General features: G+C 44.2%; 1 protein-coding gene across 1 annotated transcript; it reads right to left on the bottom strand.

Annotated features, from left to right (window-relative positions):
• Positions 1-143: 143 nt before the first annotated feature.
• LOC121304172 (antigen WC1.1-like) lies at positions 144-14,326 on the bottom strand. Its single transcript, XM_041235139.1, has 16 exons — positions 14,232-14,326; positions 12,121-12,441; positions 11,312-11,632; positions 8,154-8,459; positions 7,097-7,411; positions 6,425-6,511; positions 5,906-6,220; positions 5,257-5,559; positions 4,112-4,429; positions 3,808-3,840; positions 3,424-3,555; positions 2,858-2,953; positions 2,449-2,520; positions 2,236-2,322; positions 1,796-1,867; positions 144-1,508 (listed from the first exon to the last, which is right to left on the bottom strand). The coding sequence occupies exons 1-16, from the start codon at positions 14,287-14,289 to the stop codon at positions 1,375-1,377; spliced, it is 2,970 nt and encodes a 989-aa protein (XP_041091073.1). The 5' UTR covers positions 14,290-14,326; the 3' UTR covers positions 144-1,374.
• Between the last annotated feature and the right edge of the window lie 1,892 nt (positions 14,327-16,218).

The following is a 16,218-nucleotide window of genomic DNA, read 5'->3' as shown; positions in this document are numbered from 1 at the left end:
TGTGATATCATTTTTAAAAATAATTGTGTTGATCCACATTTCCCATGTCTAATGTATACATTATTAAAACTTTTATTTTAAAATCAATTCTCAGTGTGTTACATGAAAACGTTTTTCAACAAAAACACATGCCGTCCGCCAGATGTTAAATTAGACTTTATTGTTTAAAAACAGACTAATACAGCCGTCAAGCCATTGCACACACTGCAAGAAATGCTATACACTTAGAAAGGGTACATTAAAGCAGAGTAGATATATTCAAATAATAATAAAAACAAAACATGTTTAAAATGTGTATTTTTTTCTGCATAACAAGCTCCAAATTAATTACAAACAAGATAACTCCCTAGAGTTGTGCTATGGAACATTTTTAAGTCCGAAACAATTAATTTTCAAACCAGATCCCTTTTAACACTGCAAACCATCAGAATTACAGGCTGAAAGAGGGAAGACAGATATATTAAAACCTAATCTGTATTTAAAGACTATGGACTGGATTTAAAAGAAAACCAGACATTGCTAGAAAAAAATAATACAAAATATACAGATAACTTTTTTTTTTTTTAAGACACTGTTTATTTATTTGTATAATTTGAATGCACTATTCCCAGACAGTGCTTGTGATTATTCCCCAGCTCCACCTTAACAGACTCAGAAGCAACTAATTTAACAGTAAAATATAACAGCAAAATTTGGGCAATATTGAGTCAAAATAAGAGGTTTTCTGGTTAATAAGATGCCAGATATATTCATGTTTTCAAGCATTTAGAATTTTTTTACAGCCTTTTTTCCTATAACCTTAAAACTTGTGAAAATAATTCTTGGATACTTTTGGAAATCTGTGTAGGAATATACCTTCATAATTGTGATGGGTGATGGAGGTGGGGGCATACATAAAACCACATGTGTTCCCCAAAAACATTGAAGACACTGGCCTACTGGCTCTTAGTTACATTTCTGAACTCTCTCAGTTACTTCATTAGCCAGAAACAGTGGATTTTTTATTTTTTTATTTAACATAATACTGATCTTTGAGAAATCAACGATTTATTGTTCTTGGGAAAATATAATTTCTTAGTTTCTTTCAAAGTTCAATTAGCGTTCGGGACATGTTTACTAATTTGGTAACCAGCTTGTTTGTAACAAAATGCAATTTTGCAGCATAAAGGGCAACATTCATATTTCACATGAAGCACTTTCATAAGAAGCTTGCTAAATATTCAGCCAGTGGAGTTTCACAGTGAAATCCCAGAGGAAGGCTGGAACTGCAGTGAAACTGCCTGGCAGGTTTACAGTTAATGGCGCTCTTACAGATCTAGAACTCTAGGGGGCTCCAGCTGCCCCTCTGTTCTCCTCCCAGACACACTGCCAGCCTCACAGCGCCCCGGCCTCTCCTGGAGACTCCTCCCCAACATCATCGTAGTCAGTCCTGTCAGGTGCAGCGGCTCCTTCTTCAGGAGGCAGTGCAGCCCGGGCACTCTCCTCTCCAGGGGGAGTGAGGGGAGAACCTGCCAAAGAGACACACACACAGTCAGGGATTGGTCGGGTTTACGCAGTGGGAGGGTTCACACAGATCTGGGGTCAGGGATTGGTTTAAGCAATGGGTGTGATTAGAGTGGTTTCTGAGAGATTCAGAACTTCTCAAACTGCCTGGTAGTGACACCCGCTGGAAGAGGTGGGAGTGGAGCAGTTACAGGCTCCCCCACAGCGTGCAGCTCCTGGCGCAGTAGCGCGGAGCAGGATATCTGAAGGGCTCTCCCAATCCCTCCCCACGGTAGACTCCAGCCCCCCTCACCTTGGATGGGGTTCCTCTCACTGTCCTCCACGTCATAGTAGCCAGAGGGAAGTTCGTCAGGAAGGAAACTCCCTAGGAACAGGGATCCAGGTTAGCTCTGGAGTTGACCTGCTTTCACCCACAGCATATCAACTCTCTCCTATTGTCCACTAACAGAGTTACAGGGATCAGAGCTTGAATAAAATGCTTAGATAACATTGAGACTGAATCATTAAATGTAGGAAAACTATTTTGAACCCTAGAATCAAACCCACTGTACTGCTCAGCAGGCATGGCGGGGGATGTTTCCCAGTCCTGGGACTTACCTGCACAAACAATATGCAGTTACTGAGGGTTCAACACACGTGAGCTAAAATAGGAACCTGATTGAATACATTTACTTTCTCCAAGACTGGGTTTGGTGCAGGGCTCCTCTACAGGGCTTGTCTGCAAGATCTCACCTGATAAATCTTCTGGGTTGCTGTTCAAAGGGACGGCATCGTCATAGTACCCTGGGGGCTCTCCTTCCAGAGAGGGCATCGATTCACCTAAAAGAGACAGAGAACAGCATTACAGACCAGAGCACTGCTTCACCTAAACCAGACAGAGACCAGAATCGGTGATACAGGTGAGAGAATTGTTTCTTCGTAGGTTTGTAGCACAGCCCCCGTTACCTGGGATGGGGTTCCCCTCGCTGTCCTCCACATCATCGTAGTCAGAGGGCAGCTGATCAGAAAGGAAACTCCCTGGAACAGGAGACTGGGTTAGTGCTGCCTGCTTTCACTCTGCAAACTCACTACCTGCTACTTGTTGCAAACTGACTGCTATTCTAGCTGTTGTTCAATGCTTGGGTTACTGAATTCAGGACAGGAAATTAAACTGTGGTTTTGTGATCTACACCCTAAGTAACTACATATTATCTACTGTTAGCTGCTCTGTTCCTGTCTGTCTCCCACTCTTTGCAGTGTTTGCTGTGATGAGAGGTTTACAAGTCTCTGCTTTGAGTCATGTTTGTGGATTGTGTGACAGTGTGATGTGTGAGTCGGCTCTCTCTTTCTCCACTCCCCCTCCCCTCTCACTCACCTCTCCTGGGAGCACCATAGGTTCCCTGTCTGGCCAGTTTGTACTCGATCTCCTCGTAAACGGCTTCATGGAAGGGGTCAAGCTCCTCAGCAATCCCTATGGGAGGAAACAGGCTCTCATTTACAGTGACAGAGCTCTGCACCCACTGTACTGAACAGCACAGCCTTCAGTGATCCACAGAGCAAGAACATACATTATTATTATTAACAATGCTGTGAAACTGCCCTTTTAACAGTTGTCATGCTTCTCTATTTTCAGGGTTTAATTAATAACAGAATTTGTGAAGATTGTGTCCTCTGCTGCCCCTACTGCAGCAGGCTGGTATCGCACATGTGGGTCAATACAAGCTTCTTCTCTAATCAGATCATTAATAAAAGAAAATGATTTCTAAATTGTCATCTGAGATGCACAAAACAATGATCTCTGCTATAAAGGATCTAGGGTAGCGCATTTGTGTCCGGAAAGCACTGCAGATTTAAAGTGCCGGTGTAGGGCATTACAGAATAGAATCCTAGAACAGCGCATTAGGACCTGAGTGTGTCTCTTTAAAAAGACTTGTTCCCTACCTCTCCTCAGCATCCTGTTGTTCTGCAGCTGCCCGGCTAACAGGACCAGCACCACAAAGAGCAGAGCTCCCAGCACAATGCAGGCTATCAATGGGATGGTCATGTCTCTCTGATTGGGTGCAGAGGGTCCTGCTGGAGAGGAACACAGACAGACACTTCTGTAAACAGTTGGGAACTGTACTGTAAATCAAGCAATAAAAGCTGTGCTCACATTGCTTACATAGGAAAGCCCTAACTGAGGCCTCCCTTCTTTTATCCACACGACTCCCAAACTCACAGCACTAAACAATAATAAAGCATTTTCCCCCAGAGCTGTGCTCTGACCAATCTGTTTATCTATATAAGAGAGTGGTGTCTGTGAAGTTTAAAAGGAGCTGCTTTTACCTGTGTTCCGTGGAGGGTTGATAGTAGTTGGAACTGTAAAACAAAATGAAATGACTGTTATTATCTGCAGTGTAAGCAAATACTCCCTGCCTAACACAACAGAGCATCTCCCCAGTACAGCTGATTACCCCTCTCCCCTGCACAGGTAACCCCCCTCTCCCCTGCACAGGTAGCCCCCTTTCACCTGCACAGGTAACCCCCCTCTCCCCTGCACAGGTAACCCCCCTCTCCCCTGCACAGGTAACCCCCCTCTCACCTGCACAGGTAACCCCCCTCTCCCCTGCACAGGTAACCCCCCTCTCACCTGCACAGGTAACCCACGCATCCTCTTTGTGGTAGCAGTCATTGTGTCCCAGCGGAGCGTGCCGGCAGTCCCACAGGTGCATCTCGCTGCCCCTGCAGTTCACCTCGTCCAACCAGATGGTACCGTCCCCTTGTCCAAACTTAGCCTCACCCCCCCCTGCGCTCTCCGCCGCCCCACAGCCTAGTTGTCTGCAGACCACCTGAGCGTCCACCAGGTCCCAGGAGTCATCGCAGACTGTCCCCCAGGAGCCCTCGAACCGCACCTCCACCCGTCCGGAGCAGGGACTGGAGCCTCCAGCTAGCCTCAGCTGTGCTGGCTCTGAAATAAAACAGCAGGGCTTACTGAATCAGTTCAGCCCTAGGGCCGCTGTGTCATACTAGAAAGAGGCTTGATATCCCTTCTGGAAAAAATCTAGGTAACCGGGTTCAGTGATCAGAGGCAATCACAATTCAGTGTTGAATTGTTCATTTAAAAAGACACATCTTTCCCAGGTGTTCAAAGCTGCTCTGCTTTTGTAGTCTCTTTAGTATTGGAAACTATATTATATTTTAGACATTGTTAAATAAAAAATAACCTGAGCAGTGCTCCTGAGTGAGGTCTTCAGAACATGGCTTGGGTATGCTGGTGACAGGTGGCTTCTCTTTCTCTGTTAAAAACAAAGAACAATCAAGTGAATTCAGTGTTTGGAAAAAAGTACATTGCATTCACACTCTGCTCAAGCACACTCCTGCTTTGTGTCTCTTTTCTTTTGAGCTGAATGCTGAATGCAAAGTATTCTGAAGGTATTGCTGTAGGGATGTCCATATGGCCTGGGCATATTTCTATTGAGATCTCTTAAGTTGCATCTCCTCTCTATTCTAAAGAGGCCCTGCCTTTCTGTAACACATCCCTGCTCTGGCCTCTCCTCTTTGATGGGCAGGGGTTTGGTTAGGGATCTGGGGTCACTATCCGCTGCTTCCAGAAGCGTTGTTAACATCCACAAAGCATCAACTGGAGCAACATCAACTGGACCTCTCTTAGAAAGGACAGTGCCTCCAATAACTCAGCTACCATGTTGTGTAACTTGCTAAGGGCAGCGTGTCCTTGTTATCTCAGGAGGAGGATTCAAGGTGACCAGCAGAGGAAGGACAGAGGGAGATCTTTACCTGTGCACTCAATTGCAGCCACCTCATTGTTAAAGCAATTTGTCTGACCCCAGGGTAAGGATGGACACCGCCACAGTGTAGAGTCGTGTTTTCTGCAGTTCACTTCATCAAGCCATTTGTCATCAGAACTCAGCCTGGAATTTGCTTCTCTAATGGCAACACTTTCTCCACAGTTCAGCTGCTGACATATCACTGTAGCTGTAATCTGTGTCATTCTGTTGCCACAGACACTGCGCCAGGTGCCATTGTAGAAGACCTCTATTGGTCCAGAGCAGCCTTCAGCCAGCCTAAGATCCTTGAACTCTGTCAAAACAACATACAACCATCAAAGTAAACTGCACAGTAATGAATGACACTCAGAACTATTCTGATTACTATACTTCTGCAAGGTAATATTAAAAAAGCTTTTCATGTGATGTTTCTTGATACAATGAAATAGAAATTGGAGAGTGGATATAAAAGGTTTTAAATCTTCGTGTATTACAGGATCACTAGTAATCTGCCCTGTTTACTGAGCTTCACTCAGTTTAAATAAATTGTATGTAGTAATTGATATTGCCTTGGTTTCCCATATTAACATATTCATGGCTAATATAGAGATGGCTCAGTTTCCACTCGTTAGGCATTGTCAGTTATTGCAGTCCTGTACCTGAACACACGACTCCCGCGTCCTCCTTGTGTCTGCAGTCGTGCTGCCCCCACCCTCCTGAGGCACACTCCCACAGAGTCGATTCCTTCCCCTGACAGCGCAGTTCGTCCAGCCAGATGGGATCGGTTCCCTGGCCGAAAGAAGCGGACACTGTGGCTCTGAGTGCCGTCCCACACTGGAGCTGCTTACACACCACCTCAGCATCTTCCAGGTCCCAGGAGTCATCGCAGACCGTCCCCCAGGAGCCGTTGTGATAAACCTCCACCCTCCCAGCGCAGGCACCTCCTCCCCCCACCAGCCTGAGGGCCGTGTGATCTAGGGGGAAAGAATCACAAGCAGACATCAATAACACAATCACTGCAGCTTGGGCACAGAATCATTATCAGTTAATAATAACCCTATGATAATGCATGCTAATTTTCAGATGAGAATCCTTGTCACAGACTGCACCCATGGCATTAATGTCAGTATAGTCACACTGAAATAACTTATTAACACAAGAGTTTGAATTGCACTAACCTGAGCAGAGCGAGGTCCCTTCATTACTGGTGTTGCAGTTACTTGGTAGAGGCTCGATTCGACCTGCTTGTGCTGGTAGCAATGGACCTGAAGATAATAAGAGTGAGCAGTGGGGGAATGAAACACGTCACAGCTGAAGGACCAGGACCATTACTTACTGCATCTACAACTTCTACAGTTTGTCATCTTGTATGTTTAATGAGTTCAAAAAAGAAACATGATTTAAGAGTAATTCCGTTGTTTGGACACTGTCTGTTCTTCCACCTGGAGCTAACTCAAAGCTTTTTAGAGACAGCTTTATAGAGAAATGAATAAACTCATAATTGGTATTGGTGCTGTAGAACTCAGAACCAACCAGGATAACTGAAAACTTAATTAAAAGTGTACATAGCATTACAAACCATATAAGCATAAATGTCAGACACTTTGCTTTATTTGTATGCATACATAATGTATAAAATATCTTAAACTGTACACATCTAACACACCCCAAATATGGTAACACTTAATCAATACTGATGGTATCAAAGAAATACTGTAACAGTAAATTCATTTCATTTACAATCCCACCAGATGGCAGTAGAAGCTCTGAATACCTACAATACCAAGATAACAGATAGAAGGTTAAGTTACCTATTCAATCTTCCACCCAATAGAGTGGCTCCTGCTCACCTGAACAATTAACTCCTGCATCGTTCCTATGAGTGCAGGCACCTCGTCCCCAGGCAGAGATGGAGCACTTTGACATGTGTGTCTCACTGCCATCACAGTCGAATATATCAGCCCGTACATCACCACTGCCTTCACCAAACCAGGCCTGTCCCGGGACTGATACAGCGTACCCACAATTCAACTGCTTGCAGAGAACTGTGGCGTCCTGCAGATCCCAATAGCGATCGCAGACTGTCCCCCACTGATCATCGTACTGCAGCTCCACTCGCCCAGAACAGGAGTCAGGGCCACCCACCAGCCTGTACCCAGTGTACCCTGCACACAGGACAGCAGAGTGTGAGCGGGGCACCGCACAAGCAGAGAATCAGGACAAGCAGAGAATCGCGTTCCACCTCTGAACCCATACAGCCAAACTGCAGGTCTTTTTTATTGGTGACCGAGGGATTAACAAAATAAAATAAAAGGTTTTAAGAAAAACACTGCTCACCGAGCAAAATAAAACAAGTACACAAAACAAAATGACAAACACAAAGAAACTAAACACACAGGTCAGGCTGGGCAGATCGCTGCCACTGATCCTATTTTAGTTTCGTTTTTAAACTGCTCTCCTCTGAACACCCACTTCTTGCAGCCAAAGCTGCCGGTCTTTTCTATCATGGCCGAGGGGTTAACTGGCTATTAATTCTCTCATTACCCCTCAGCCATAGTCTGCCCAGGTAGTTTTATTATGCGTTACTGCCAGTTAATTCAATAATGACGAGCTGACAGTCATGCATTCACACAAGGTATTTTAATGTGGATGGGGCTTCCCATCCACGCTGCCAAACAAAACCTATGGTTTCTCGCCGTCATATAATTTACAACAAATAAATCATAATAATAACAATACAACAAAACAAATACAAAATAATAAACTGCACAGGGGTGGAGGGGTACCCCATTCTAAAAAATAAACAAATAATCATGTACAGGGCTCCTCGCCCTGTTACACTGCCCATAGTTTACATTGTCCATAATTTACACTGCTTCTGATTAATAAACAAGAATAAAGACTCACCAAAACAGACAAGGCCCACGTTGTTCCTATGTGTGCAGCCCTGCTTCTTCGTGGCTGCAGTGCGACAATCATAGAGCCGGGGCTCGTTTCCCTGGCACTGCATCTCCTTGGACCAGACCTTACCCTGCCCCGCTCCAAAAGGGGATCCTCCCAGCACCTCTTGAGGAATTCCACACTTCAGCTCCCGACAGACAACCTCTGCATCCTGCCAGTCAAAGTCAGCATCACAGACCGTTCCCCAGGTCTGCCCATGCTGTACTTCAACTCTCCCAGAGCAGAGATCGCTGCCACCACTGAGCCGCACTGCTCGATGTCCTGAAATCATAAAACTACAGACAATAGGCTCTGGGAGCGAAACAACAACAGTTAACAGATAATTACAAACTTCAGTCTTGAAATACTAATACAGCAAAAATAAGACACAACACAGACACGATCACTTATCCAAACAGCGATTGCACTTTGTGCAGGTGGTGCAAGACAACGATAGTTAAGTCAGTTAAGTCCGGGTTGGTGCTGGCATTTAACGAGAGCTCTCAGATACTGTTAGCTGTCTAACAATTACAAAACTAGTACAATTAGAATGAACCACTCACAGTTATTTTATGCTTGGTTCTCTTTTACAGTTCCTTTCGTAACTATAACAAAGGAACCGGTTGCTTTGCCACATCCCCTGATAAACTTTCAGTCACGCCCACTTCAGTAGCGAGTGCAATCATGTCTCCTCCAATCCATGACCGACACATCGTCTACCGCATTAAGGCGATGACTTCTGATACTGTGGCCCCGCCCCCTTTCTGGATGGCCGACTTCCAACTGCCCCTGGAATGAACTGCCAAACCATCCAGTCCGAGGCACTCTGTTCCTGTTATACAGCGCCCTCGGTAGGGAGATTCTTGACTAGGATGCATTCGCCCTCTGTCACAATTACTCAGGCTTTTAATTGCAGCAACATTTTCTTGTTGAAGAATACATTTCCCACACATGTGCGGTTTGCTAAGATCAGGTTTAGCATACATCATTTCATCAATTCGTACAACCAACTTTTCTTTTCTCACAAGGTTTTAGGACTGCATTCATGGTTTTGATCAGAATCTGTGAATTATGCTCTATTATGATGCATTCATTTTGACGAGACTTTCACGCAACGTGCTGAATTGAACGACTGCGCGAACCTGACGGAAACAGTCACAGTGAAGTCAGCGTGCTAAAGACATTACTACTTCTAATCCATAGCGGAGCATGATAGCCACGTTTCCCAATGTATTGAACAAAAAGAGACACCAGTTTGAATGAGAACCAGGGACCATAGACAGTTTTAATCCACGTTGTCGCCCCATTAAAAATGTGACACTTCTTTTTAACATGTACAAGTTCCAAAACTGAAACATAGGTCCACGACAAAGTCTGGTTTCGATTAAACAAAGCAAATCTGGCAGCCTGAGGCCCCGCCTCTCTCTAGCAAACACGGAATCTGAGAGGCAACAGACTACACCCACAAACACAGAGACTTGGGACCACAGTGACGAAAACAAGGGAATGCTAATGTACAAAACACAACAGCATACGAGACACTGCTCTGCTGATACGTGTTTTACTGTACAAGTGGTTGCTTTGTTTCCAAAGCCTGGATTGCTAGATGTGTTTTATAACTCCAATTCAGGACTATTCTGCCACCTGCATTGGCACCGCAGCACCAAATACAGTTTAAAGTGGCTTCTTTTCTGCATTTTTAGAAACAAACTCATCTATAATGTCATCCAAATCAAGCGAGGTGGTGATTTTGCACGCAGCCCAAGTGAGACTGCTCAGCCTACACTGACAAGAAAAAAATGACTGTGTGGAAACCGTGTCCAAGAGTAAAGTTCTACTTTGCCTGCGCATTAATCCAGCCCTGATAGGGAGACAATTTCCATGCAAGGATAGGAAAAAGTAACCCAATCCCAGCCAGCCCATCACCACAAACACACAGCACATACATCAATAGTTTACATTAATATTGTGAAACAGGGGACACTCCACAGTGTCGCATAATTACTGATGAAAATAATAATTCTGATGAAAAGTATATGTTTACACACACATGTTTATAGTGTGTAATCATAGTGTTTGAGTTTCCTGATTGAAATGAGAGTGAATCGGAATGATTGCAAGCATCACACAAAGGGAAGGGGGCTGTCAATCAACAGAAGAATAGAAACTTAACCTGCAGACACATTCCCTTTAAGTATTGCTACAATCCAGTGATTCTAAATTGACAGATTACAAATGTATCTCAAAACCTGTAATACAGCCACACCAAGTGCAAAACACCTGTAAATTGGATCATGTCCATTAATTGCTTATTCCTTTACAGGGTTGGGGTGAGCTGGAGCCTAACCTGGCAGACACAGGGCACAAGGCATGACTACACCCTGGACGAACAGGGTTGGGGTGAGCTGGAGCCTAACCTGGCAGACACAGGGCACAAGGCATGACTACACCCTGGACGAACAGGGTTGGGGTGAGCTGGAGCCTAACCTGGCAGACACAGGGCACAAGGCATGACTACACCCTGGACGAGACGCCAGTCCACTGCAGGGCCTCACACACACAGAGGGCAATTTAGAATGACCAATCAACCTGAACAGCATGTCTTTGGACTGTGGGAGGAAACTGGAATACCTGGAGAAAACCCACGCAGACGTGAGGACAACATGCAAACTCCACACAGACAGACCCCCCAGGCTGGGGTGGAACCCAGGACGCTGGCACTGTGAGGCAACAGCGCTAACCACCATGCCACCGTGCTGCCCAAATTGAATCACATATTTTTCCAAAAAAAATTTAAAATTTTACAGGAAATTACAATACGCAATGTCAGAGATGAAGAAAATGGCAGAAATAGCAGTAATCTGTGTTGATTGTTTTAATTACAGAAGCACCTGCCAACTGAGAATCTACTGTCAGCCCTCTAGTCTGTCATATTTAATGTCTTGCCCATGAAGATGCTTTCATGTATTATTGAATGTGTGTCTGGGATTTCATTTGCATGAGAAACAGATCAGTGTGATGAGCTGCACATTGGAGGTGTGCTGCAGAGGGCAGGTGGTCCTGTTTTTTTGTCTGACCCCTGTGTATTGAGGAAGTGTTTCTGTGATGGAATGCGTGTCTCTTACCTGAACAGATCACTCCAGCATCATTAGCGTGAGTGCAGTATGTAGAGCCCTCACCCCACCCCAATGACCCACAGTCCCGCAGGGCAGATTCAGAGCCGTCGCAGGAAACAAAAATCAGCCAGATGGTTCCAGAACCGGCTCCGAAGTGAGCATCGATTGGTGCTGAAACAGCAGATCCACAGCCCAGCTGTTTACACACAACTGCAGCATCCGCTATATCCCAGCCAGCACTACAAACTGTCCCCCACTGTCCATTGTGAAGAATCTCCACTCTGCCAGCACAGGGACTGCCTCCATTCACCAGCCTCAGATCATCACCGCCTTTAAAAAGAGAAAACAGGATAAGAAAAGGGAGTCTGCACAGGCCCGCGATCACAAGTTTATAATCACACACTGCTTACACTGCACGGAGTTGTATTATTCTCCACATCACAAAGTTTCCCAAGTAAACATCAACAGTAAAAATTTAAAATTTTACAGGAAATTACAATACGCAATGTCAGAGATGAAGAAAATGGCAGAAATAGCAGTAATCTGTGTTGATTGTTTTAATTACAGAAGCACCTGCCAACTGAGAATCTACTGTCAGCCCTCTAGTCTGTCATATTTAATGTCTTGCCCATGAAGATGCTTTCATGTATTATTGAATGTGTGTCTGGGATTTCATTTGCATGAGAAACAGAACTCTTAATTATCAGTGTGATGAGCTGCACATTGGAGGTGTGCTGCAGAGGGCAGGTGGTCCTGTTTTTTTGTCTGACCCCTGTGTATTGAGGAAGTGTTTCTGTGATGGAATGCGTGTCTCTTACCTGAACAGATCACTCCAGCATCATTAGCGTGAGTGCAGTATGTAGAGCCCTCACCCCACCCCAATGACCCACAGTCCCGCAGGGCAGATTCAGAGCCGTCGCAGGAAACAAAAATCAGCCAGATGGTTCCAGAACCGGCTCCGAAGTGAGCATCGATTGGTGCTGAAACAGCAGATCCACAGCCCAGCTGTTTACACACAACTGCAGCATCCGCTATATCCCAGTCAGCACTACAAACTGTCCCCCACTGTCCATCGTGAAGAATCTCCACTCTGCCAGCACAGGGACTGCCTCCATTCACCAGCCTCAGATCATCACCGCCTTTAAAAAGAGAAAAGGGATTTAGAAAAGGGAGTCTGCACAGGCCCGCGATCACAAGTTTATAATCACACACTGCTTACACTGCACGGAGTTGTATTATTCTCCACATCACAAAGTTTCCCAAGTAAACATCAACAGTAAAACTCCTCTATCTATATTTCATGTATAGTAATCTTTTCATGATAAACATTCACAATAAAATGAAGTAAATATTCTTTCCTCTGCCCTCGTATTGCTGATTTGAAAGAAATCAAACTTTAATACGAGCAGAAATATCTCTTTACACAACTTAACCCTACCTGACGTTTTATGTTTATATATTTACACTGTATTGACCAGCATTTCCTCTGCCGTTTTATAAACTGATCCATCAGCCTGTAATTTATACATAAAACTCTGATAGACCCATCAGCCCAGGGACTATTTTGTGTTTTTTCATGACAGTATAAGGTTTACATTTTTTTTTTTTTGTTAAATCATTTTGGCGTTTTCCTGTACATTTCCAGTATTGTTCTTCCACACTAATGATTCTTGAACCCTGACACAGCTCTGCTAGAAAGAAACATCAGCCCCTGGGAGAACTAAACCAGCAGCCCCGAGATCACTGATATACAAGCACGCAAGATTACACTGCACACTACACAAGCGACATTTCAAACATACACTTACGGAATTAGATGGATTTTTTATCTTATATAGCGTGTCAATGAAACTTGACGTTGCCAGTAAATTAAACAGCTATCTGGCAAACATGAGCAGACCAACCCTGGTTTTTTTCCGCTCCAATACTGTATCTGATCGCTTCTGATTGATTTCAAAATGTTACCAATCAAACTATGTCAATAAAACAAATCAATACACAAAAGCGACAATTTGAGGAAGCAGCAGTGAGAATATTGCAGCAATATGCAAGAATTTTCATTTGTATTTGTGAAGTCAACCTTATTCGATCATTTACACATGAACTCTGTTGCGGATGTGTAAAACTGCATTCACATTGTGAGAGACAAAGATTAATGTGTAGGTGTAATTTTCTGTAACGGTACTCAGTACTAATTTTATTATTATAATAATATCTAATAATAATAATAATAATAATAAAGACTGTATTATTATTTATTATATATGATGTGGCACACATTGTACCGTTACAGAAAATGACAAATCACAGGGGCATCAGATACAATTCAGCTAAAACAAATTGTTCTCAATGTTGCAATTCAATTTTTAACATTTTACTATGTAAAGCTGCTGCAGTACATCTTGTTCTTCATTTCAACAGCAGCAATGCTTGACTATGCTGGTAGACTAACACTCTACAATCTGGAAGTTGCATCTTTGTGAAGTTGCAGGCTCACCAGCACACACAGCCCAGGCACCATGAAGTGTTATTTCTGCAATACAACACAGCTGGAAATACACTGTGCTTGAGAAGAGACTTTCTTTCCAGTGAAACAAATTCAACTTGCACAATATATACTCAGTATTACAGAACCCAGTGTACTGTATTGAGAAGTTACTGTGTCCACCTGAGCACCAGTATCCCCTCACCTAGGTTGGGTTCAGGCAGGTTTGCAGGTGGAAGCCAGCCTCCAGTATGTATACCTCTACAGTTCCATCCCAGTCAACAAACTCAAGAAATCAATCAACAAAAACAGCCTTGAAAGGAAAGCATCTCCATGGGCAGTGCTAACCAGCAAGTCCCTGGACCACTGAACCCGACTCCCTGTCTCAGGATAAATGACCAACTTCATTGAAAAGCTGTAAAGAAATAGCAACGTGGAACTTACTGGCTGTTGAGTGCAGAAGCAGGACAGCGAGACAGAAGATGGACATACAGCTCTCCATTGGTGTTAGGACAGATGAACTCTCTTCTGAGCCAAGTCAAGACCCGTGCTTACCCCCCTGAGCCAACACGCAACTGAGAGGGTTCTCAACGCCCCATAACTCCAGCAGAAACACAGCCCCCACCCCCCACACCCCACCAATCACACTCGGTGTGGCCTTTTTGAGACAGAAAACAGGAAGATTTCAAACAGGTGCGCTGACAAATCAGATGGCTCTTTTCAGTTCTATCCATATATATCGCTGATACATCATTGTTTCCTCCCAGACCGCCCAGCGCTGATGAATCACAAGATACGGAGGAAAGGGGGAGAGGTCTGAAAGGAAAAAAGAGAAAAAGAAAAAAGTTTTTTTTTTTTTAATTTGTGTTTATGAAAAGCTTAAGAAAGCTGGGTGCAGAGGGCAAACAGCTCGGTAGTTATCTCTGAGCTGTGGGTTCGGTCCCCAGCCAGGCTTCACTCTGCTAAAGGCCTGGTTTTCGATACTCTTTCTTGCATTGCATATCTCTTCTGGGATGTCCTGTTTTTGTGTGATTAAAGCCAGGATTTCCAGCTTAGTTTATGAAGCCGTTTCAATATCCCCTATACTGCTCTCTGCCCTGTCCGTCACACAGCAGAGCCTTGTCTGTACAGGCCCAGGGCGGGATTACAAGCTGTATTGCATTTGCAGATATGCCTGGACTTTAGGATGCTTTCAACATGTAAGATAAACTCCAGGGTATACAGGCAGTAGTTTCACTTACTTGTTTGGTATCAAGGCTGACATTGCAATAATGAAGAAAAAATGACTTGTCTGATCTGGTCTACCACATTTAAAAAAAAGTGCTACAGTGGAAAGACAGCTTGTAATTCCTGGTGACTGTTCCTGTTTGGCAGAAATGGGGGTAAATCTTGGGTAAGAACAGGTGGGAAGTATAGAGGTAGGCAGTCCTGAGGTTATGTCAGTCCGCCTCTCCTTAGATCTTGTCATTACAGACTGGGAGCTTACAGCTCCCACCTTCACACCAGCCCGAGAACCAAGACGTGCGCAGACTCTGTGGTTTGTACAGAATCTGAAAAACAAGCAGCTGTGTGATGTGAAGCTGTGGTCGTGTGTGTGCTGAAGCTGCTGATAACTGCTGCACAGGGTAACAGCACAGGGAGACAGTGTAATGAGAGTGTTAGTGCTTGACAAGATGCAGAGAGCTGAGAGTAGGATCTTTTAGTTCTCATGACGGTACAGGGCACAAGGGCCAAAATGATGTATGTGGAGTGCTTTAATGCTCATTAAGAGCCTATAGATCCTTATACAAATATTATAATAGGAATCATTAAACTATGAACAAAAAACCAACCCAACCAACAACAAACAACCAACCAACCAATTGGAAGAGAGGCCTGTATTTGTCAGGTGGCTGGGGCTAATGATGTATAATTAAACTAATCATCTATCAACCCCAACCTGAACACAATGTACCCAGGCAGGTAGGGGAATTTAACCCCATCCCTGCCAATTTATAAAGGGCAGAGCTGTGCTCTGCCACAAAACCAGTAATGTTCCAAAAACCAATGCATTTACCAGTGATATACTGTGCCATTATAACATTGCTTTGGCAAACCAAGCTCTCTGATTGGCTGAAAGGCCTGTACAAATCTCCCAACAATGCAGAGGAGGCGGGTCGGGAGGGGAGCTTAACCTATAAGAAGTTCAAAGTGCTCTAATAGTATTAGCTATACTGCCCCACTTCTATAAGAATTCCTAATCCGTACATAACACAGAATACCTGCTCAGTACAGGATCTGTAAATGCTGCCGAACCACACTGTGTGTCAGAATAGGGCTCTAACCACAGCCAGCTGTTCAGAAGTGATCCACTTGAAACAGAAACAGTGGCATGTAGATATCGATAGATTTTTCATTTGATTTGGATTCTCATTAGGCTGTGCACTTGCAG

This window comes from Polyodon spathula, chromosome 37 (assembly GCF_017654505.1).
Source record: "Polyodon spathula isolate WHYD16114869_AA chromosome 37, ASM1765450v1, whole genome shotgun sequence".
Taxonomy (NCBI): Eukaryota; Metazoa; Chordata; class Actinopteri; order Acipenseriformes; family Polyodontidae; genus Polyodon; species Polyodon spathula.
Note: the sequence above shows the minus strand (reverse complement) of the source record. Positions and strands in the feature narration are given on the sequence as shown.

Excerpts from the sequence above, each read along its gene's own strand:
- LOC121304172 (XM_041235139.1), bottom strand. The coding sequence starts at position 14,289 with ATGGAGAGCTGTATGTCCATCTTCTGTCTCGCTGTCCTGCTTCTGCAC. Across the intron at positions 6,512-7,096 it reads TGCAGGAGTTAATTGTTCAG|GTCCATTGCTACCAGCACAA; the intron begins GTGAGCAGGAGC and ends TATTATCTTCAG. Across the intron at positions 4,430-5,256 it reads GGCTGCAATTGAGTGCACAG|AGCCAGCACAGCTGAGGCTA; the intron begins GTAAAGATCTCC and ends GTTTTATTTCAG.